Raw genomic sequence first — 23,404 nt, 5'->3', positions numbered from 1 at the left:
AGTAAATAATGAGCAGGTTAAAATATTGTGGCATTTCTGAATACAAACTGATAAAGTTTGGGCTCGTAACACATTAAACTGACTGAACAGAGAAAACTGTAGATAACTGATGTAACAATACTAGAGGATGGCGTAATAGAAGACAAAGTATTGGAGAAGATCACAAAATGTCAAAGGGGAAGGATTATGGTATAAACCTGGGGGAAACCTAGTGGTTTTCAGCACACTGGATGCCATACCAAAAAATGTTGGGTTGCACATTGACAAAATTTTCGTTTGTCAGTTATAAAAGGCCATGTTTCAAGTAGCAATTTCTGAGAGATTCCTGGGTTATATTTTCATAGTACTGGCAATGTTATGAAAAGATGATAAAAGTTGGTAAGTAATCTATGTCCCCTCCCCATCATCTTTGCTTTTGTTTTGCTAGAGAGAATATACAAAAAGAAACTTATTTATATACTGTTTCTATAGGAAACAGTGATCTTTATATTACTCTACAATTTCTCAGATATTTTTTTTTGCTTATACATCAGATATTCCAGGAAGTGACAAATATAACGCCTTCATCTAGAAGAGGAAAGGAAGTAGTAATTACAGTCTTCTTGTATGTTTTCTTTTAATAACTATAATAATTAATTTAATTAAATTAATACCACCATATGTGTTGTCAATCACTCTAATATACATTTAAACTTTTATTTTCACCAAGCAAAATCAACAAACCTGCTCGGGTTTCTGCTGTTATAGGGTCAGTAGGATCTGATGGTTTCCCAACTCCAGCTTTATTTGCTGCTCGTACACGGAACACATAACTGGTGCCTTCTTTGAGGCCACTTATCTAAAGACATCAGTATAGAGAAATCACCTATGAAAATGTTTATTATGCACCACTTGGAAATGATGCAGAATTCATTAAAGCCACTTGAGTCCATAAATAAGTATAATAATAGGGTTTACTTAGGGCAGGGGTAGGCAACCTTGGCTCTTTTATGACTTGTGGACTTCAACTCCCAGAATTCCTGAGCCAGCATGGCTGACTCAGGAATTCTGGGAGTTGGTCCACAAGTTTTTTTTAAAAAATCCCATTTATATCCCGCCCTTCTCCGAAGACTCAGGGCGGCTTACAATCTAAGAAGCACAAATCAATGTGCTTAGCAATAGCCTTCATTCTATGTATATGCCTGCTTATTAGGGCTTTCGCCCCCCCCCCAGCGGCATTTTTACAAAGTCAGCTTATTGCCCCCAACAATCTGGGTCCTCATAAAAGTCATAAAAGAGCCAAGGTTGCCTACCCATGACTTAGGGTATCAGACAATTTCTACAATCCTGATCAAAATTCATGCTTTTCCTACTTATAGGTTTATTTTCCACTGGGCTGGAATAGGAATTTACAATTAAACCAGACATCACTGGAAAAAACTGTAAAACTACAGAAATATAGAACTACAGATACCGCAAGCACTGTACATATATATTTATTTTAAAATCAAACATTAATTTAACCAGTAACAAAATATATACATGATTGATCCAAGAAAAGACTACAGTGGTGACCACTGTAATGTGATCATTAAGTTGTTTTTATATTATTAATTACTACTAAACTTAGTTATCCTTTTTCCTTGATAAAGGTAAACAAAACTGAAGAAAAAACAAGATGAGTACAAAGCTCATTGTCCTAAGTATTTATTTCTTCAACAACCATTGCCATGATATCCAATTTGCCCATTTCTTGAATAACATTTCTGGTTTTGATATAGTAGATCAAAAATTTTCTAAGTCCAACTGTAATAGTTTAACTTTTACGGAAAGGCCAAATAAATTTAAACCCCAAAAGAATATAAAATAAAATATTAGTATAAGTATGTATATAAGTACAGATTTTTTTATCTACATCAGTATACCTTTAAAAATTTGTTTGTAATAGGTTTTTCATTCACACTCTTCCAACAATCATCTGATTGTTTTGTTGGTTTCACATCAACATAAAAACCAGTTACGGGACTTCGGCCAATATAAATTGGTGGTTTCCATAATAAAACTATGGAGTCTTTCCTAACTTCATTACATGACAAATCATGGGGTGGTCCTGAAAGTTAGGAAAAACAACAATGCAGAGAAAACTATAGTAATTATTATCAGTGTATAGACAAAATAGTTATCATATAGAAAAAAAGTAATTAAATCAATTTAGCTGTGTGCTTGGAAGATTTCTGGAAAAAGGGGGCAGTAGGAAATAGGTGGAAAGGAAGAAAATATTAATAATATTAATTTTAATAATAGGCTTTGAGGATTTGGAGTTTATACAAAAGTGATTAGGACCAAGGATTGCCCACCCAAGTTCCAGTGTTAAATTTCTCTAATCAGTTCAGAAAGTGGCTAGCAAAGAATTTACTAATACAAGCATCAATCCCTCCCTTCCTCCCTCCCTTCCTCTGAAGCTCCACTCCTGATTCTAACCTGGAACAGCAATGGTCCATTCTTCACATTTAAAGGATTGGGTAGCAGGAGAAGGCACACCAAGCCCAGCTATGTTAGCTGCAGCCACTTGAAATTGGTATGTCATGTTCTCCTTCAGATCATTTATCTGCCACATAATTGGAACAATACAACATGTTAATACATTGTCCTATAATGGAGTAAACAAAGTAAAGTAAAAACAATTTTTATTGTTTTAAAAATAAATATTGCTGAGATGTTAAATACTTTAAATCAGGAATCCCCAACCCTGGTCCGTGGACTGGCACCAGGCTGCAGCATGCCAGAAACTGGGCCACACAAAGAAGTGAAGCCCCATCACAGGATGCAGGCAGCACACGAAACCACAACCCCTCTGGTCCATGGAAAAACCTCTCTCAACAGAATCAGTCCCTGATGCCCAAAAGGTTGGGGACTGCTGATTTAAATGACTGACATAGAAAAAATAATAATGCTTAAGGTCCTATGTTCTTTTTTTTGATTAATGTTTGTATGTGTGTATGTATGTACAAAATTATATAGCACTCATGTAGATATCCAATAATGTATTAACCTTGAAAATTACTGGAAGTCTCAATTTTGTTTTATTTTATTACTCAGTGTGTCTGTCTGTCTATCTCTCTGTCTGTGTCTGTCTGTATGTCTGTCTGTCTATCTATCTATCTATCTATCTATCTATCTATCTATCTATCTATCTATCTATCTATCTATCTATCTATCTATCTATCGCTAGCCTCATAGTAAAAACCAATACTGCTTTTTTGAAAATTACAGATCTTAGAACAGGACAATTGTAAGAACAACTACTTGACAAGAAGTGACATATTTTTGGAAAAAAATAGTAGATTACATTAGCACTGTATTTGAAAATCATGAATAATAAGAAAAGACCTTATTAACCAAGCTGATAAGCCAATAGTGATCAAAATGTTCCTTTAAATCTGGAGAAAAAAATTCAAGACTAAGAATAGATATCTCTGATCATACAGAACCTTTCAAGGGACATTTTGGTTAATGAATCTAAATATTATGGATATAATTAAAACATTACTCACATAATAAAACAATCCAGTTATAGGTTTGGATTCTAACATAAATCAACTTAATATTAATAAAAGGAAAATTTTAAGCTGGGGCTGGTGACACTGTGGAATACCCCATATTAGGTAGCAGTCACAAGTCTAGAAACATAAAACTCTCTTACCCTATATGCCCTTTCACTAATGGCTTTAATGTTAGCTTCCTTCCATTCTCCATGTGCTCCACCAATCACTTCCCGGTAATTCACATAATAGCCGGTGATCTCAGCTCCACCAATAACTTTTGGCTGTTTCCATCCAAGAACCATTGAATTACGAACACTTTCAAGGACTGTGATGTCATATGGTGGAGACGGAGGTGCTGTTTTATGATGAATAATTTAGTATTAGGATAGAAATATTCAGTTATCCAATCAAACATTTGTATAGAATTATTCATAGTTTATCCTGGAGTTTCCTTCCTTCAAACAAAAATCATGTAGCTAATTGAAACACTTCTGGATAAGAAATATAGGCTTCTCTAAACTCCATATTCTGTAAGTAAAAATATTGATTAAGATAAGTTATTTAAAAAGTAATATATTATGGAGTAAATATTGTAGACCAAAATGATTTTAGCTCTACTTCACAATAATGACTTTTTTTTAAAAAAAATAGATAAACAGTGGTATGTGGCGGTATGTGTGTATGTGTATATAATGTGCGCGTGTACACAAATACTCTTTTGTTGAATTCAAGCATATTGTTTCACAGATGTTTCGTCTTCTTTTCCTCTTTTTCCCACTCTTAATTTTTAGTATTCATAATGCTCTAACATCACATCTCCATTACACCTACCTTGCACATAGTAAGCGCCCATCACAAGTCACAGCAATCCAACTCACATACAAATGAAAATATTTGAAGCTATATTTTTGAGGACAGCAAGGAGAAAAAAATTAAATCTCTATCCACCTCCATTAACATCTAATATGCCTTCTCTTCCCTGAAATGCCTTCCTGATCTTGAAAGTGCATGAAAATGCCACAGGCCATCATATCTTGGATGTAGTTTGCTCGGAATCCTGTTTTCCAGTTGCTAAATCTTTTTGCAAAAATGCTTTCTTATTTTTTTAACTCGAAAAAAGAATTACCTGAAGAATCATAGTAAGATCTATGAAAAAGAGTTGCTTAGGATAACATTAGTGAGAGTTTTTTTTAAAAAACAAACAAACAGTGTCATCTAGAGCAAAGCTTTTTCAGCACATGCAGATTAACACACGATCATTTCTTTTTTTAGCCAATCCTCTCTGCTTCTCTGTGACATTTGCAAAATAAGGCAAAGTCCATTACTTTTTCACTAACTTTCTAAATACTTTTAATATACATCATTTATTTAGGTTTTAAGTATGGTTTCTAGCTGTAGTACTGGAAGCTGCATATAACCTGGCAAATTAAGAAAAGTAATGTTTTTAGTAAATACAAATCTAATCAAGAACGCTGGTTTTGGGATTATCTTTCCATAAAAAAGGTAACATCAAATAAATAGGCTGAGTCACCTCATGTACAGTATATGAATATTTTCAATTCTTTTGGTAATGGAAACTGAACCAGCTAGAGAAAAAAATACTAAATGTTCATAAATCACTTCCATAGAATTACTTAAATTTGTGTAATTTTTTTCTAGTCTTTCGTACATTTACTCATTGGCCAAATAATTACATTATTGGGCAACTTTCCTTTGCTTTTTATTTATATATTGTTGTGTATTATCTTGTGGCTTGTATTATCTTTTATAAACAGTAAACTGATAATTTAGATTAGATTTACTTGTGGTATGTTCCATGTATATAATTATACCAGGATACTTCCAGTCACCATGGCCATTGGTAAAACATTATGGTAGTTAGACCTCTAAACAGCAGCAACCTTAAAACGTGAGATGTACAAAATATTTTGCCAACCTCTTTAATAATTTATTCCTGATTATGACCAGTTCATAACCATTGCTAGATAGTGACTGTCTTCAGTCCATCCAAATTTAAACATTCTGAATATGAAAGATAGTTATAACTGGGAGTTCTTCTGCTTAGATATTCTTTTACAATGTTTTGGGCAATGTAATGACGATTTGAAATATGCAAATATGCAATGTATTCAATATTTCTTCAAAGAATATTTACCCGGTTTTTCAGCTAAAAAGTTATCAGTGCACTGTATGTTTCTAACTCAGAAAATGACTGATATTATATTAATTAATAATTATATGTGCAATTTTATTTTATTTTCTGTTGTGAAGAACCGGAAGAAATTAAAAATTCTTAGAAATTTGACAGTACTACAAAATAAGGCCATAGGAACTGAATGTTTAAATGGCACCAAATGTTACCATGGTATTTTAGATACAATATATATTATCTCTTAATAATAACATAGTAAACATTAATCTAACCAAATTAGCAAATAAATGCAACATGCAAGCTTGAGGTTAGATGCAACATATAAATGTGCTGTAACCTTGGTTACCTCTATATATGTAATGAGCTTTGATGGAAGCTGAGCATTTATTAGATGGAGATGATCCAAATGTAGCATTGGCAAAGATGTCTATTTGCAACTTGGATGATCACAGATTATAACTGCTTGAAATGAAGGAGCTAATAAGGTGAAATCACTGCATATGATCAAAGCTCACCTAGATTGTATTTCTTTTGAGTTTTCTTCAGTGTTGAGCGATCCCCAGGAACAGACTTACGTGGGTGCTTGGTAGTTGCCTTTTGTGATGAAGGAGTAGGAACTGTATCACTCACTTTCCTGTCTGATGGGCTCTTCTGCTTACCAGAGCTACTGGGCATTGTTTGCCTATTGGGTTTAGCATTGCAATTTAACAAAGCTTCTGTGTCAAAGATAGGCTGGGAGGACTCATGCATGCCTTCCCAGTTGACAGTGCGGCCTGTTAGTCCATCAGCTTTATCACTTAGTCCAGGACATACACCATGAAGCAATCCTCCCCCTATAATTGCCAGAAAATAACAAAGACATTTGAAATTAGAGTTCATTCCCAATTCTCCATTATTGAACAAGATGAAGAAATGGAGACAAAGCAGGACAACGAAGGAACATTAAAGCATTAGCTACAGACAGCATGTGATATGGCTGGATTATATGAATTTTAATCTAAGACAGTTAATGTAGTTAATATTTCTATGAATGGTCCACCAAAAGACCTTCCATTATCTTCAAAAAAAAAAAGTTCTATAGTTTTTGGAATGGGGAAGTAGTTATATCATCTATTTAAGCAGCCTCAGAATTATGAATCATTGAGCTGATGTTTGAAATTGAGTCAAACTAAATATAAAATTATTGGTATTTTAATTATTTTAATTTGTTAAGCAACATGCAAGATTTTAAAAAATCAGATCATGAATATATGAGAATAGTAAATTGGACAAATGGATTAATCAACTTAATCTCCCAAGCGATAGCATGTTAGAAATTAGATAAGTACTACATTATGGGATCAGTTTGCCAGATGATTTCCAAGTAATAAGAGGATGAACGTACTTTTTATACAGAGTTACAAGGAACACACCCAAAGATGTCTGAGATGGTGAAGGTGAGCAGTCTACAAGTGCTTATGCTTGGATGACTATGAAATGATGGAAGTGAAATATTAAACATTACCAATGCATATTCAATGTGGAATATTGAAGTTAATCTAGATATAATTATAATGTTGATTTGAATTTTTGCTATAGGAACAGTGCATTGCTCACCAATTGCTGCCTTGACTTCAATGGCTTCTGATTCCTGTGAATACCCACTTAATCCAGCTGCATTAACAGCTCTGACACGGAAAATGTAGCGATCTCCAGTTGTGAGTCCATGACAAGTGAATCTTAAGTAAATCAATGTTTAAATTAAATTTATGGAGGGGCAATGAACAAATCCTTGCTCATGCCTCTTATATAACACGTTATACATACATAGAAACACCTGAACAGTAATCCTTTAAAAGTTCACAATGGCTATATCTCACCAGAAAATGCCAAATGGGTCAATAATTTGAATAATTGTATTTGTTTATGTGAACTTAAGCACAATGCTCTTAAAGTAACTTACTCTGAAATGGGCCTCTACTTATCTTACAGTACTTTACAAATAATATACATGTTGTTTTGGTTGCAAGAACATATATTATTTTATTGTTCATGATTTGTTATGGTTAAAATGCTGACATAATGGTACAAATCATTAGTGTGATATTGAGAAAAAGTGCTTTCTTGCAGGTCCTAGAATTAGCATATTTGATGCTTCATATACATTACAAGAATTTAGAGCATATACAAGATTTAAGAGCAGTTCTTCAATATATAAACAGAATTTATATGTGGTTGTTAAATTATTTAAATTATTTGTGTTGATATATGCAAGACTAATAGAATGCAAGGAATAAAAAATGGGATATCCAATACATCAGTGCCAAGGGAAAAAATTTGGCAACCATAAATCACATAGTTTTATAGAATTACAACTCAACAAAATAATAATAATAATAATAATAATAATAATAATAATAATAATAATAATAATAATAATAATAATTCATTTATGCCACTTTTCAGGAGGGATCCAGTTACTGAACATTCATGCAATAGTTTTCCTTTTTTGTCCCTTTTCAAATATTATTTCGCAAATGATACTTAATTGTACAATCTATTACCTTTTGCCTTTCACAGGATTATTGTTGCATGGCACCCAATCACCAGACCCTACTTTACTTGCTTCTATGTAGTATCCCACCAATTCCTTTGCATCTTCAGATTCTGTCCAAGCGACAACTACTGACGTATCTGTATTTCGGGTGGGTATAATGTTGCTTGGTGGGCTAGGAATATCTAGAGGGAAAGATAAACCATTAGAGGATAGCATTCCTACTTTAATTGCAGTATATTTTATTTGTTTCTTTGTTTACATTTAGAACTCTAATGGCACACCATTTAAAGCAAACAACATACAAAATATAATGTATGGTATGAAATATACATGAATAACATCCAGCTGGACAGCAGATATTATTCAAAAAATACCCTTCTAACAGGGGGACCATAACCATTTTACTCCAAGGCCCAGAGGAACAACCAGTTTTCAAGGTCTTCTAGAACAGCATTAGAGTAGGAGCCTTAGGCGCCATATGATCTCATTCCATGAAGGAAGGCACCATGACAGAGAAAGCATGCTGCCAGATCTTGAAAGATTACATTGTTTAATCAAGGGAACCCAGATTACCAGCTTTTATAAGATAGGCAGAAACCCTGAGAATTGAACAATCTCTCAAATAGCACTGGAGTAGCAACATGTAAGCCAACAATCAACATTATATTGGACTGTCCTTCACTGTGTTCTTACCAAGTCTGTCACCAACCACAGTGGCTTCAGTGGCCTCAGAGGGCTCGCCAATTCCAGCTGAATTACAACAGCGAACACGGAATTGGTAGGATTTCCCTTCAGCTAAGTCAAAAAGTGCGAAGCGAGGAGACTTTACTGGGATGTCAGTATTCACTCTTTGCCAATTTTCTGTTCCTGCAACACACTAAAATAAAAATTTCAGGATTGGAAAAGACCAGTCTCTTCACCCCAAATCACACTTTTCTCTAATATGAGAACCCTCCCTTTAAATAATGCTTAATGAAGTTCATTATTAATCTGGAGCATGACCAATAATAGCTTAATTCTACTACACATTTTTTCGTTGTACATACCCAGAGCAGGTTTTTTTTAAAGAAAAGTAAAATATATAATAATGGGAATATGAAGCATCCCTCTTTTGATCACTTTACATTAGTTGGCAAAGAACAGTGTGTTTCTCCCAAATATTCTGATGCGTTTTAATATTTCTTTTCAAGTAACTCCATCTGTTTTCCAGCATTTCTGTCACAATCTAAAGTAAAATCTGAATGTGCAAGACTTTAGCATTTTCCACAAATCCAATAGGATGAGATCATTGTTTTCAAAGTGTCAACAATGCTCATAACACACACAAAATCTTGGGTACTGCTCAGAATGTAGACAATACATGTGTATTTCTTGTTTAGTTGATTAATTGACCAAATGTTCTAGAATGTTGTAATCTGAAGGATCTAAAAAGTTCAACTTTTATTATGCCCAGATCTAGCCATCTACTCATTACTATGACATTTTAATTTTTAAAATTCTTCCTTCATTTGGTTAAATCAGGATTTCTCTGAGCATTTTAGATAGAGGCAAAAGGATGCCCACAGTATTATTTTCAGACTTTGTATTATGACTCAAACTTACTGTGGATGATTCTGCTCTCTTTGAAATTTCTATTATATTTCAAATTATGCCTTTTGATGAACAAACCATCCCCCAAACCCCAAAATGCTCTTCTTGTTCTTCTACTTGAGTTGGTCACATTGGATCACATTATCCTTGTTTTCTCCCTTACATCAAGATTTTGTTTTGCCTGTAATAGCAATATTCTTGGGGACCTAAGAGGTTTTTTTCACAATGGTGTTGGAGGATTGGGAAAGAGTTGCTGTGAGATTATAAAATCAAGACCAATTATGTATAATCAGAGCAAGAAAAGTTATTGAATCCTTAGGAATGGCTTTGAAGGTACCGAGCAAGTTTAAAAATATAGATTTGCAAGTGTTCTTTCTGTCAACATTCTTAATATTCAATCCAATCAGTACTTCAACAATTAGAGAACTAGTTAGTTCTCCAAGTATCAATTCTTCCTGTCCATCCATCCATCCATCCAATTTTTGTTAAATGAAACTGAAGAAAGAAAAGAGGACAACTTTTCTTTCCCTCCTTATTTCTTTATTTCTTTACTTATTCAATTATTTCATATTCATAGCTTTTTTTCTACATTTATTGTAAATACTATGTTAAACACAGAGAGAAAGATATACATATTTAGCAGGATAGCTCCAAAGTCTTAAAATTTTATGTTTTTAAAGTACTAATACTGTTGAGATACTCTCTCTCTCTCTCTGTGTCTTTGAGGTTAAATTAAATAGTTTGAAATGAAAATGTATCATTCTAATAGCTTGGCACTGTCATCTTGGTTTTACCTTTTCAACAAAGTACATGACGCCTTCATGGCCTCGTTCATATGGAGGTTTCCAGCTAAGTACTATATAGTTCTTAGTTGCCTCTGTAACACGGAGGTCTAATGGCGGTCCAGGAACAATACCTTCTGTATGAAGAAGAGCAAAAAGAAAAAAAGAAGCAGCAGCAGAAGAGGTTTATTCCCCCTTTTCTCCAATAAGAGCTCCTCTGCATGCTGAATCTGCATTGATCTAGCACTGGTGCTGTATTCTTGAGCAGCTAAGAACTGGCCCAGCTGTGATGCAGCTCAGATTGCCACACTTCCACTTTGCTATGGAATTTCTTAGAGCTTGAGGTAGACCATTTCCCACTTTCAGGGATTTTGCATCATTCTTGCACTCTGCACTTGAGATCAGAGATCTTTAGCAGATTTCACACACAACCAAACTAAATCTTAATCCTAGTATTCTAAACAGTTTTGTAATCCTTATAGGAAAACTACTGAGCTTGATTTCTCTGTTTATGTAAGCAACATAAAGCCTTATCCTATTGTCTAGCATCTATAATTACTCTTTCTCTCCTTATAAATAAAGATATGTTCTATGCTACAATTTACAACTATAACCACACCTGGGGTGGGGGTGGGGGAAGCTCCCGGCTGCAAAACTGTAGCATTATATATAGCATTATAGATTTCAATGAGAATTTAAATCCAGGAATGATGTTTTGATGCTCAAATGAGTTTTCCTTCAGACCAACAGTTCAAAATTGTAGTGATTATTGAAAAGTAAATGACTATAATGTGAACTGAAGATACAGGGCTATAACTGAAAAGTAGTAATTATTTTTCTACTTTCTACATGGGACATTTTTTTTCTTCTAGAAGCTTCTATCAATGTCTAACTGAACTGCAATATTTCTACTCTTCTATCGGTGCGATGGAGAAAACACGATTTCTGCCTGTTTTGTGCAGTCATGCCAACTTCAAATGCTTTGAGTGGCTTATGTCACCACTGAACAAGAGAAAGCAAATGAGCCTGCAGAACTATTGAATGCCTTTATGTAGGCAATCAACCTGAGACCAGAAAATTTCAGTTCTGGAAATGTATTTTCTTAAAGAAGATAAAAGTAAATAAGCATTTTCTATCCAACACAGCAAATCTGCTAATGTGGCTGGGAACAGTAATAACTTGGTATGTGCAAAACTTGGTATTCCAGAACCAGAACATTTCTGAGAACTTTGGAACATTGCTTTTATCTTTCAAACCAAACCAATTTGATAATTCTGGGAGTGTCTGATGACTTTCTGAAGGATAATCCTCTGAACCAGAAATGATTTGTGGCAGTCCAGATGTAGTCCAGCTCTCAGAACATGTCCACAATATCACAAACTATCTTTGGAACAGTCAGATTGACCCACAAGAGAAATAGAATGATTTAAACATTTTAGACTGTTCTGATTAAGATTTTGCACATCTTTTTTCACAGTTATTTTTAACAGCATAGTCATATTCCCTGATGAAACAACAATCCATATATACAGTTTTATATGAGAAGCTAAGACAAAAAGAGTATGTGAATTGCAAAGCAGATATGATCTCAAAATAAATTATTAATTTCTATACAGAAGAATTTGTTTTACCAGAAGGTTCCTCTTCAGTGACAATAATCTGTCCAGTCCAAGGAGCAGAAGGATGACCTAAACATATTGACAGTGATTAGTTGAGTTAAGCATTACTCCTTATTTGCACTATTCTTTAACTTTCCTTATTGTAAGCAATAACCTCAACATTAATATTTCAGTCTGGAAAACAGAAACTGTTAAAGCAATAAAGTCAGATCTTTACTCACTTCCTGACTCAGTTCCTACCTGCTATACATACATATCTTAATAACATGTGGTTGGAGTAGAGACATTAGTTATCTCCTTCAATCACTTACACCATGTTTTCCAAAACTTTTCCAAATGCATTAGACTACAGCTTCCATTGACTTCACTTATTTGGGCCATCTTCCTTCCCACAGAAAGAATGCCTCAGGTGTTAATACACTATTTCAGTGCAAATTTATTCAATTCAATAATCAATTTCTATAGCCACCATCTTGATCTCAATTTTAAAACCACGAAAAAACAAAAACAGTAATGAATTATACATGTAGGCAACAAAAAAAATATCATGATAATTACATAAAATGAGCATTCGCAGACTTTTCTAACCTAGTGATGTCCACATGGGCTAGGCTAGAACTATCACAACCACCTACTGCTCATGAGTGCTGGAGATCTATAGACCAATGCGTCTGGTAAGCATCAAGTTGGGAAACATTCACACAGCAGGTTTGCACTGGTTCTGAATTGCCCTGCTTACTGTTTCTCGTAAAGAAATTTTCACAAAAGAGACTCCGTCTTAATGCATGCTGAGATAGACTGAAACTTGATCAAGGTGAACAAGCAGAAAGAAGTGTCATGCATCAGCAAATAGAACCATAACTGCTTTGTGAACATTTTTTTATCCCATGGCAGGGAGTCCTTGGAGGGCTGACTACTTCTTGGACTCCAAATGGCCCATGATAGGATCCAGTCCTCCCATCCAAATATGGGGCTCTGTACCTCTGCTTTCATTGCTGAACAGTTCATATCTTTGACTGGTGACTATTTTCTGTTATGTTTGTTTCTGTTTCATCAGGGGAACATCAGCCTCACAGAACACCTCTACTTTGTTGATCTCCTTGCCAAGTTAGATGAGAAAGGTAAAGATAGGGGGACAAAGAACCAAAGGAAAGATTAATTCTTAAGGGAAAATTATATCACAGAATTTCTTCACGGACAGGATTCTGGTTATGGTTACCGTATTTTCCGGCGTATAAGGCGACCCGGCGTATAAGACGACCCCCCCAACTTTTGAGGTGATTTTCATGGCTTAAAAAGTCATCTTATACGCCGGAAAATACGGTACTATACTGGGTGTTTCAGATAATGATACATAAGCCATGGTGGCAAAGAAACGTTATAAAAGGTGTTTTGTTCAGCAAATATTATTTTGATTAGTGAAGGTTTTGTTTATTATTGTTTCCTCTAGTGCAGGGGTCGGCAACCTCGGCTCTTTTATGACTCGTGGACTTCAACTCCCAGAATTCCTGAGCCAGCATAGCTGGCTCAGGAATTCTGGGAGTTGAAGTCCACAAGTCATAAAAGAGCCGAGGTTGCCTACCCCTGCTCTAGTGGAATGTTCTTAGTCTTCATTCATATTGTCTAAAAATTAAAATTTCCAACGTCTTGTTGACATACATTAGGAAGGCTCTTACTTTTAAGTCTGGCCCTATCAGCAGGATCTAACGCTGCCACAGGTTCCGAGATGCGGGACGGAATGCTGATACCAACATTATTCACAGCCCGGACACGGAATATATATGAGCGCCCTTCAATTAATCCTGTGACAGGGAAGCGAGCAAACTTCACTGGTGTTTCATTGCACTGGGACCAGCGAGTGGTACCAACTTCACATCTGGGGGGTGGAGAAAAAAGCAAAAAAGGCAAAATGACAAGGAAATAATAAATACATCTCGGTTCTTTCCAATTTTTGCTCATGTTTTCTTTAATGCACTTGTTTGTTTCCTCTTCCCCAAAAACTGCCCAAAGGCATAGGAATCCAGTAACTATTTTAATGGTTACTGAGTGTAGACTTATTGTCCCTTCATAAAGTAAAATGAAATAAATATATTTCGCAGATCTTTGTCAATTGAATACATTGGAAAAGATACAGTCCTTATGAATCCTTCTGTGCATTCCACACGCCTATAAACACCTATGTCTGCTAGGATGTTGGACTGTAAAGGTCTGAACCAGCAAAGTCTTTCTTATGTTAATATATACTAGGAGTTATTGACCATAATGATGCTAGTTACAGGATTCTACTCAATCCTCATCCACTTTTAATCAGGCTTATTTAGATGAGCTCAGTCTACTCATTTTCCTTGGGCTTCTTTTCATGCTCATTCTAAACATGAAGGACTGTGTCAATGTATTGACCTGATCCCTGTATACAGGGCTTTTTTTCTCATAGAACGCTCAGAACGGAGTTCTGGCACCTTTTTTGGATGGAACCTTGTAGGGTAGGCAAGGCGGGTTGTATGACATGTGTGAGTTCCAGCACCTTTTTCTTTTACAAAAAAAGCACTGCCTGTATATCACCACACAGCTTCTTCTCAGCACATTTAGTTTTAAGTACATAAAAACAATGTTCAATTTCAGACATTATGTTCAGTGTTTAAGTTTACAGTTTAAAGTAGGGTTTTTCAAACTGCAATCTGGCACTCCAGAGGATGGTCACAACTGCTTTTAAAATTTGATCAGACTGACACAGACAAGTGACAGCATTGTCAAAACTCACTCCAGATTTTGTTTCTATTTTGCCCGTGCAAAATAGATTGGCCAGCTGTGACACTACAGAGTTTGAAAATTCCTATGATAGATAGATTAAAATCTAATTACCATATTAAAACTAAATGATGTGTTTATTTTTTCTAGCTTTACTCTCAATTAAATCATTAGGTTTTTTTCCATAGATAAGAGGTGTCACTAAAGGTATCATTTTACATGGCCACAATACAACAAAGTTTGAAGGTTACTGGGGCATCAAGTAATGTGATATTAGATGAAATTCCACAATATAATCAGTGAAACACAAAGAAAAAGATATTAAAATATTTAAGTGTATATATGTAGCATTATGATTACATGTATTTTCAGTATAGTAAGTCATATTCTGGAGTATGTGTTAACTTGAGGAAATAACAAATCCAATATTGTAAAAATCAGATACACTGAAACTCCTTAATCCAAATCTTCCTTACAGTCATATCGCCAAAGAGATTACTTATTCCAGTCTATCATGAATACTAACTTATCAATGAAATATCCTAAAATAGGATGTCCACCATCAACAGCTGGTTGTTTCCAGGAGATGATGACATAATCTTTGTTAGCATCCAAACATTTCACATCTAAGGGAGAACCAGGGACTCCTGCTATATCAGCTTCAGCATCTACATGGAAGAAGACATGCATTTGAGAATATGTCTGTTAGCAAAATAAGTTCTATTATCTTATTAGTACAGTTTTAATTTTTCACTAATATATCTATAACTGATGTCATAATAAAAACACAATCTCATTAAGAGTAATGAAGAAACTATTTTTGATTACGCACTCCCTCCTTCAGTGCATCCATCCAATCACACAATATCCTTGTAAATACACTAGATTGCTAACTAAATAACGCCTATTATTAAAATTTAGAATATCAATATTACAAGCATAAAATTATTTGACTTTCATACGAAATTGATTATAAGATTAGAAAGAAGAAACCGTTCCTGATTAGCTCAAAACGTTTGTTATACAATGTAGGATTTGGTCTTAAGCTCTTTGCTTAATACTTAAGTCATACACATGCACAAAAACATGTTTACAAAATGAAGAAAACAGATAAGTAAATCATATTTTACAAAAATTAAAATACCCCAAAAAAGTTAAAAAGAAAGAAAAAGAAGGGGGGAAAATTGAGTTTTTAAGTTCCCCTAAGCCTCCTTCGAAGCCAGGCTGTGATTGTATTTGCCAGGCTGCATGATGTTGTATGTATGAGAATCATTCTTGCATAAATTTGATTAGTCTTCTGTTGTACATTTGTGTGTGTGTGTGTGTGTGTGTGTGTGTGTGTGTGTGTGTGTCATACACGCACACATACATACACACACACTGTTGGTTTTCCATTGCTACATGGAATAAAATTCCATTTCTCCATGTCTGTTCCTAAACAAATATTGTTGGAATTTTAACTCTTCAATTCCACGTTATTTGTGAAATTATAAATATCTCTTGGGAATGTTCTATATTTGTAATGACATCTATTTTTGATTATGTTGTACAAGAGGAGTGTTATTTCCCAGGACCTGCTGACCTGGCGCCATTCTGGGCTTGATCAGAGTCAAGAATTTGAAGAGTTTCAGAGTAGGCATTACTCTCTTCAGCTGCTTTCAACAGCTGACATTCTGATATGGAGGCACTGCATGGACCAGTGAAATGTGATCATCCAACACTTGTGCTACAGAAATTCCAGAACTTGTTAAAAGTACCAACTCTCTAGCGAAATGCATTATCTGTACAAAAATCTAAAACCAAACAAATTTGTATGAATATAAATTTAGAACTAGATAAGGTGATGTTTATAGGATTACAAGTCTTCATTTAAAATAAAATCAGTGATTGGCCTTCATAAGAATACATTCCATAAAGATTCTGATAATTTTGAGCAAAGTGTGGTTAGTACAGTTTGTGTGTGTGTGTGTGTGTGTGTGTGTGTGTATGTGCATGTATATATGTATATATATTATTTTAAAGTAATGATGGGCTTCATTAATAAGCCTGTTTAGGTATTGTACATTAAGTAAATAAATTCCTTTAATTTTTACTCTCTAACTCCAATTATTCTATTTATATTTATTTATTAGTTGGAAATGTAGTCTGTCTTTCCTCTAGAGGCAAAATGTGGGCTGATAGCATTCAATGCTATTTAATTTTGTCTCTGTCAATGAGATAGGGAGGGTTCAATGAGTCACATAAATTAACAAGTGGGCTTCTGTAACTGAGGAGGGTCATGAATTTGGGTCTTTGCAATCCTAATATAACATCTTAACCACTGTATCACATTGGTTGAATTTCAGCTTTAATAAAGCCCAAAAGAATGATGTACAGGATCAAACTGGATATGACACAAGACAAAGGTAAACAATTTGGTTCCCTTCAGAAATTTGGGATCGAGGGCTATATTTACAAAGGAGGTGAGAATCAGGTTGCCCACCTTTGTCATAATATATCTTTAATAAGATTTCCTGGCAACATTTTGACTGGTACAAGCATCTATTGTAAGGAAGGAATTCCCTGTATTAAATGATACTTTAATCATAATTAAAATATAATTACAATTAACTGTAATCAGAGCTATAAATCATAATCATATGAATTGTGTCTGTTACAGAATATCACTGAAATCCCACTGTCATTGACACCACTTACATCACTGTCTTTAGCATGAATATGGTACATCTTACCTTTAACAAAAACATAAGCACTGTACTCCTCATAATAATCTCCCATTGTCACACGAAGGGTATAAAGGCCTTCATCTTCTTTATTAGCATGCGTCAAGGTCAGTGAGGCTCTTTCTCCACTCCAATGCATCTGAACCCATTTTGATGGAGAAATCAAAACTCCTAAAAATAAAAAAAAAATGTCCTGAGCAGATACTACTCACAATGGAATTATTCATGTTTAAATACATTTCCTTTGCCAAGGCAACACCCAATAGTCCTTTCACAATGATACATTTGAAGCCACCTTTTTCGAAACACTGCACAAAATTGCATGTGTTTTTAGTTTTCCTTCCAACCTTACATACCATATATGAAAAAGCTCGATGAATAATGTGTTTGATCAGGAGAACGAAAATAATCTACCATTTCCTTATAGATGATATTAAAAATGCACATTTTCTTCATATATGAGTGTTAACTGGTTTAATAATTGTGGCTTGGCTTTAGGACATTAATTAATTTCACTCCCAAGTCTCCATATTGTTTTCATCCTCAAGGCAAAGAAAAGCTATTTCCAGTTACACTCAACTTATTAACATTGATTGGCTGTTAAATCTTATTTCAAGTCAGAAAAATATCTTCAAGTGCACCCATGAACACAGTGTAGATTAGAGAGTCAGGAGAGATCGTAAGGTGTATATTAGCGCTAACCACGGTGGCTCAGTGGGTTAGGACGCTGAGCTTGTCGATTGGAAGGTCGGCAGTTTGGCGGGTCGAATCCCGAGTGCCGCGTAGCAGAGTGAGCGCCTGTTACTCGTCCCAGCTTCTGCCAACCTAGCAGTTCGAAAGCACGTAAAAATGCAAGTAGAAAAATAGGGACCACTACGGTGGGAAGGTAACAGCGTTCCGTGCGCCTTTGGCGTCTAGTCATGCCGGCCACATGACCACGGAGACGTCCTCGGACAAGCGCTGGCTCTTCGGCTTTGAAACGGAGATGAGCACCGGCCCCTAGAGTCGGAAACGACTAGCACCCATGTGCGGGGGAACCTTTACCTTTACCTTTTATTCTATATTTTAAGTACCTGCCAATTGAGAGGCTACTGTCCCACTCTGCCTAACAATGTGGCCAGTCCTCGGTTTCAACAAGAATACAGAAGAGGCTTTCACTAACTAGTTAACGTGATATATTTTTCTGTTATACAGTGCAAACAATTTATTACAGCCTTTAATGAAGAGAAATATTTCTTAATCTGAATAATCAATAGTTTTATAGTTTCTTGTGCTATGATAGCTTATAAGTAAATCATAGTTACTTATCCTCGCTTATTGTAGTATGGAATTCAGCCACAGTCTAAGAATAAAGGTAACATTAATAAAGGTAGTTTTCAGCTTATGTCCATTTGTTCAGTGATCATTCAAAATTACAGTGGTGCTGGAAAAAAATGTACAGCTAGTCTTTGAAATTCTGGCCATCACAGAGTACCCCTGTCATCATGTGATTGCAACTTGAGTGCTCAGATGCCTGGCTTTGACTGCCACGGCTTGCTTTCTATTGATCTACTTTTCCCCCCCAACAACTTCAAATGTATAGAAATATCCTCAGCCAGACGTCATCTAACTGAAACAAAGGACAAGTTTATCTTTTAGTGCATGCTTACCATTCCTGTACCACTGGATTTCTGGGTGAAAACGCTTAATATCAGGATGAATGACCACTGTGCAGCCCAGACTCATTGTATCACTTTCTCTTCCAAAAGAAACATCAAATCCATCCACAAAATGTATTTCAAACCTGGAAGCATAGCCATATGGACTAACACCAATACCAACTGCAAGAAGAAAAACTATGCTTATTCCTTTGTTAAAGGTGGATTATTTAAAGTCAGATACTAAGCCCAGTTTTCTTCTTCTGAAAGGATAATTTTTCAGATCCCCAACAGTGGCAGCAATTTTAAAGAGATGCATACTAATCTGGGAAGTATATAATATAAGTAAAAGTTGGTCAGGTTTTTTTTTATCATAAGATCAAAGTTCCCAGTTAAAAATATATGCCTCAAATTCTTTTCACCATTCTTTTCATTATATTATTTAAGTAATCTAGTTATATTTCAATGTTCTATAAATACTTTACATTGGTTTCTTTTTATCTTTTGATCATGATTTACATGAAAGTGGATGTTGTTTTCTGTAGGCTGGATGTTACAAGTCTGGGTTATATAACTGTGCTAAAAATGAATTTGGCATTGAGTTAATCCAAGCTGTGTGTTATTAGTTTATGAATTGTATTGTCAAATTCAAACAATAGTCCTTTGGTTAGAACATTAACCAGTGAGAAATTATACTGTTGCTTCTGTTGTTGTCTTTATTCTGAAATCACCTGAATAATAATTTTAGGGAACCAGATAACCTCTGTGAAAGCAATATTGGCAAAATAGGTTCTATGACTTCAAAAGGCTGCATTTTATACTTTTTGCTTTGGCCATTTTTCTTTCTATTATGCCTAAATGTCATGTGAACTCTGATTTCCACAATAACAGATGTACTCTAGAACCCTAATGACAATAAAGTGTTCTTTCCTAGTGTCAACCTGTGTTTCGTTCACCAAATAACAAAGTAATTCTTAAGAAGGGCAGTTAAAGTCATGGACTAATGAAAACTAAATAAAGCAGTGAATTCAGCAGGACTGCCAGATCTGGGCAGCAAAGAATATGGATTTAGAGAGTTTTGTACCTCTTTGCTACCATCTAGTGGTCAACTGGAATGTACAGGCTCCAACTTTTAGAACTCTAATCTTTTAAATGGGGCGGGGCGGGATACCGGTATATCAAACTTTGTGATGTTGTGATCCCCTAAAATAATGATTTAATTGTAGAACATGGATGACAGAAAAAAACCCTAAATATTACAATTGCATGGTATCAACATGACATGGTTTTTTGCCAGATACTTTATCATATATTAATACATGTAATACCTAACTTAATAAGATAAAGTGCTTAAAATCTTCAAATTAAATTCTACCACATGCATTATCAAAGCCAATAGGCAGAACGAAGCAATATTCTTTGCCTCCAAACTGCATCTGATATTGCAGTATAAGATAAATCATTATAAACTATTAATATTTTCAAAAAAGAGTACATTTCTTTACATAATTTTTTCAAAACCCCATGTAGAACAAAAACACTAGAACATAAAAAATTATACTAATACATTACATTTCTGAATAACCTGCTATAGGTTTATTGAACTATATTGAAGTATATATATTGAAGTTGCAAAAGCAACCGGCTATATAAGCAAATTCCTGGAACTCCTATTCTTACTCTGACAATGACGGCAGTTTGGCCGACGAAAGCTAAGTGTTTTGCATATTAAACAGTTTGTTTACATTTCTATCCTGCTGTTCGATTCTTTTTCTTTCTAACATGCACACACCCAGGATTCGCATTTTTAGTCTTAATAAGGATATTGAAGTATATCAAAAACTCACAGCTTAGGGGGAGTGTGACAGTTCCAGCATGGAAAAAACTTTCATCAAACTCTCCTTGTTTATATCCTATAGTAAAAAAAAAAGCAAAACAAAATTTCTATTGTATTTATCTGAAGGCTGTAAGACAAAATTTTAGCAAGCAGTATAAAAAAAATGCTAAGGAATAAATATTAGAACAAACCTACTTTTTACTACTACAGAAGCATAAGCTGAAAGTTCTCCTTTGACATTCATGGCAGAAGCACGATACTGAGCAGTGTCATCAAAGTCACATCTGTGAAGAATGAAGGATTTAGGAATAATGTCAATGTCACAAAAAAGAATGATGTTCTCATATTTTGCAATATTTTTTAAAATTGATATTCTGGTCCCTTCCATACACAACGGCTGTGCTGATTTTAGATTGCTATCATTTTGGCATGTCCCCATGTACATGGGTCTTCCAATGGGCTTTGAAAGGAAATGCTGTGAAGACTGAAGACAGTGTTTCTTCATAAAAACTGAATGGGCAGTCTCCCATTAGTGAAAATGCCCATCTTGTTCTTCCTTTTGGACTACCAGCTGTCCGAAAGAAAGGAAAGTGAGAGTCTTCATGGACTCGTAAGAGCAAAGCCAGCCGCTGTGTGGAAGGGGCCTTCCTTCTAACTTAGTTAGGCAAATTTTACTCAGATTTTTTATTATGTTCCCGGGCCTCCAAAATTTCTCAATTCAACTAGATGAAAATGTTAGCATAAGAGAAAAAGGTTATATTGCATGGTAGAATTCAGAGTGGGTGAGTATGAGCAAGCTTCATGATGATTTTAAAAGCAGATGTGATATAGCACAGAGATTTAAAAAAAAATAAATTAAAGGAACTTGTTATTTTACCCCATTATCTAACATCTCCAGTTGCCAAATTTACCCCACTTTACAATATCATTGGGATATAAATATTTCACCTTCATTGACTATTTTCTATGCCTTGTCTAATATGTTAATGCCAATAGCTAATTTGAGTGTTCACTTTCAATTAATGTTTATTTATTTATTTATTTACTCAATCTCTATACCACCTGTCACACAAGTGACTTTGAGAGGCAGTCATAAAATGCCACATTATATATAAACATTTCCCTACATCTCAACAGCATTCTGATTCTTAAAACATGAAAACAAATAGCTTTTACTCTTCCAAATTCACCCATATTTTACCAATATGATGCTCTAACACTAGACAACAATTTAGTTTCTCTGTTAAATTCAATTATTGCATAGTATTTTTAAAACTCTATTTAGTAAAGGATAGATGTCAAATAGAATAGTTTGAGTGAGGAGCAGGATGGGGATAGGAGTACGCAATGTAGTTAGAGCAATAGGAAAAGGGGAAATATTACACATGAAACTAATTATTGAAGGGTTCAACAAAAAGGAAAAATGAAAGAAGCAACTGTTAAAGGGTTTGGGGGTTTGGTTTGGTTTTTGTTTGGTTCTTTCAACCTTACCTCAGGTTCTCAATATTTCCTCTTGGGAACAAATCTCTCCACAAAAGCAGTTTCTTGTGGACCCCTTTTTCTTCATGGAACAATTTGACTCAATTTATACAAAAGGATTGCCTTTTGCCAATGAAGAAATAGGATAATGTGCTACATAGCACCAGGATCTTATGTCCTATGCAGTTATACTGTAATCTTAATTCTTAATAACATTTTGATTGTATTAAGACCCTAAATCTGATTAGTTCCATTTAGGAGGTCAGCCTAAACTTCCATTTAGGAGGTCAGCCTAAGACTAAGCTAGAGTTCATGGAAGATGAATGTTAATTCACTTCAGCTGACATTTTGTACATCACTTGATATGATGTGTATCTTTATGACAAGCAGTGTGGTTTTCTCAAAATTTATGGGCAAAGAAATGAGCAAAGGTATCAATCATCAGAGTGGCTTGAATTCATGTCAGGATAACCTCAGCTGAACCATTTGCACAATAAAGTGATATCCCAGCAGCAAGTGCTCAGCATCAAGAAAAGACAGCAAACTGTTAGTCATTTAATTTGTTCCTAATATATTTTTATTGCTAGATATTAGGTGAAGGAATTGTGACATGTTTTGTTTCATGTGCCAAAATAACATGTGAATACTGACATTATACAAGATATTATCCAGCACTGCAACCAGAAAAAATATCTTAAGTCAGGCTGACACACGCAAGTGGAAGATGCTTCCATTGAATAATGGATGTGGTCATAATTGTTTACTACTTTTTATCTT

At 34.8% G+C, this 23,404-nt stretch overlaps 1 protein-coding gene across 2 annotated transcripts in view; it reads right to left on the bottom strand.

Moving 5' to 3' along the window:
* Positions 1 to 23,404, bottom strand: part of MYOM1 (myomesin 1) — a 78,040-nt gene that overhangs the window by 28,088 nt on the left and 26,548 nt on the right. For both annotated transcript variants that reach the window (XM_081323494.1, XM_081323495.1), the window contains exons 7-22: positions 21,344 to 21,432; positions 21,159 to 21,224; positions 19,324 to 19,494; positions 17,684 to 17,845; positions 15,478 to 15,619; positions 13,880 to 14,079; positions 12,216 to 12,272; positions 10,597 to 10,721; positions 8,906 to 9,089; positions 8,220 to 8,394; positions 7,273 to 7,394; positions 6,192 to 6,509; positions 3,683 to 3,879; positions 2,461 to 2,587; positions 1,905 to 2,089; positions 724 to 838 (exon numbers count right to left, since the gene is read on the bottom strand). In XM_081323494.1, the coding sequence (XP_081179620.1) occupies positions 724 to 838; positions 1,905 to 2,089; positions 2,461 to 2,587; positions 3,683 to 3,879; positions 6,192 to 6,509; positions 7,273 to 7,394; positions 8,220 to 8,394; positions 8,906 to 9,089; positions 10,597 to 10,721; positions 12,216 to 12,272; positions 13,880 to 14,079; positions 15,478 to 15,619; positions 17,684 to 17,845; positions 19,324 to 19,494; positions 21,159 to 21,224; positions 21,344 to 21,432 (2,435 nt within the window). The remainder of the gene's footprint in view (positions 1 to 723; positions 839 to 1,904; positions 2,090 to 2,460; positions 2,588 to 3,682; positions 3,880 to 6,191; positions 6,510 to 7,272; positions 7,395 to 8,219; positions 8,395 to 8,905; positions 9,090 to 10,596; positions 10,722 to 12,215; positions 12,273 to 13,879; positions 14,080 to 15,477; positions 15,620 to 17,683; positions 17,846 to 19,323; positions 19,495 to 21,158; positions 21,225 to 21,343; positions 21,433 to 23,404) is intronic.

Source organism: Vipera berus, assembly GCF_964194415.1.
Source record: "Vipera berus genome assembly, chromosome: 3".
Lineage (NCBI taxonomy): Eukaryota > Metazoa > Chordata > Lepidosauria > Squamata > Viperidae > Vipera > Vipera berus.
Note: the sequence above shows the minus strand (reverse complement) of the source record. Positions and strands in the feature narration are given on the sequence as shown.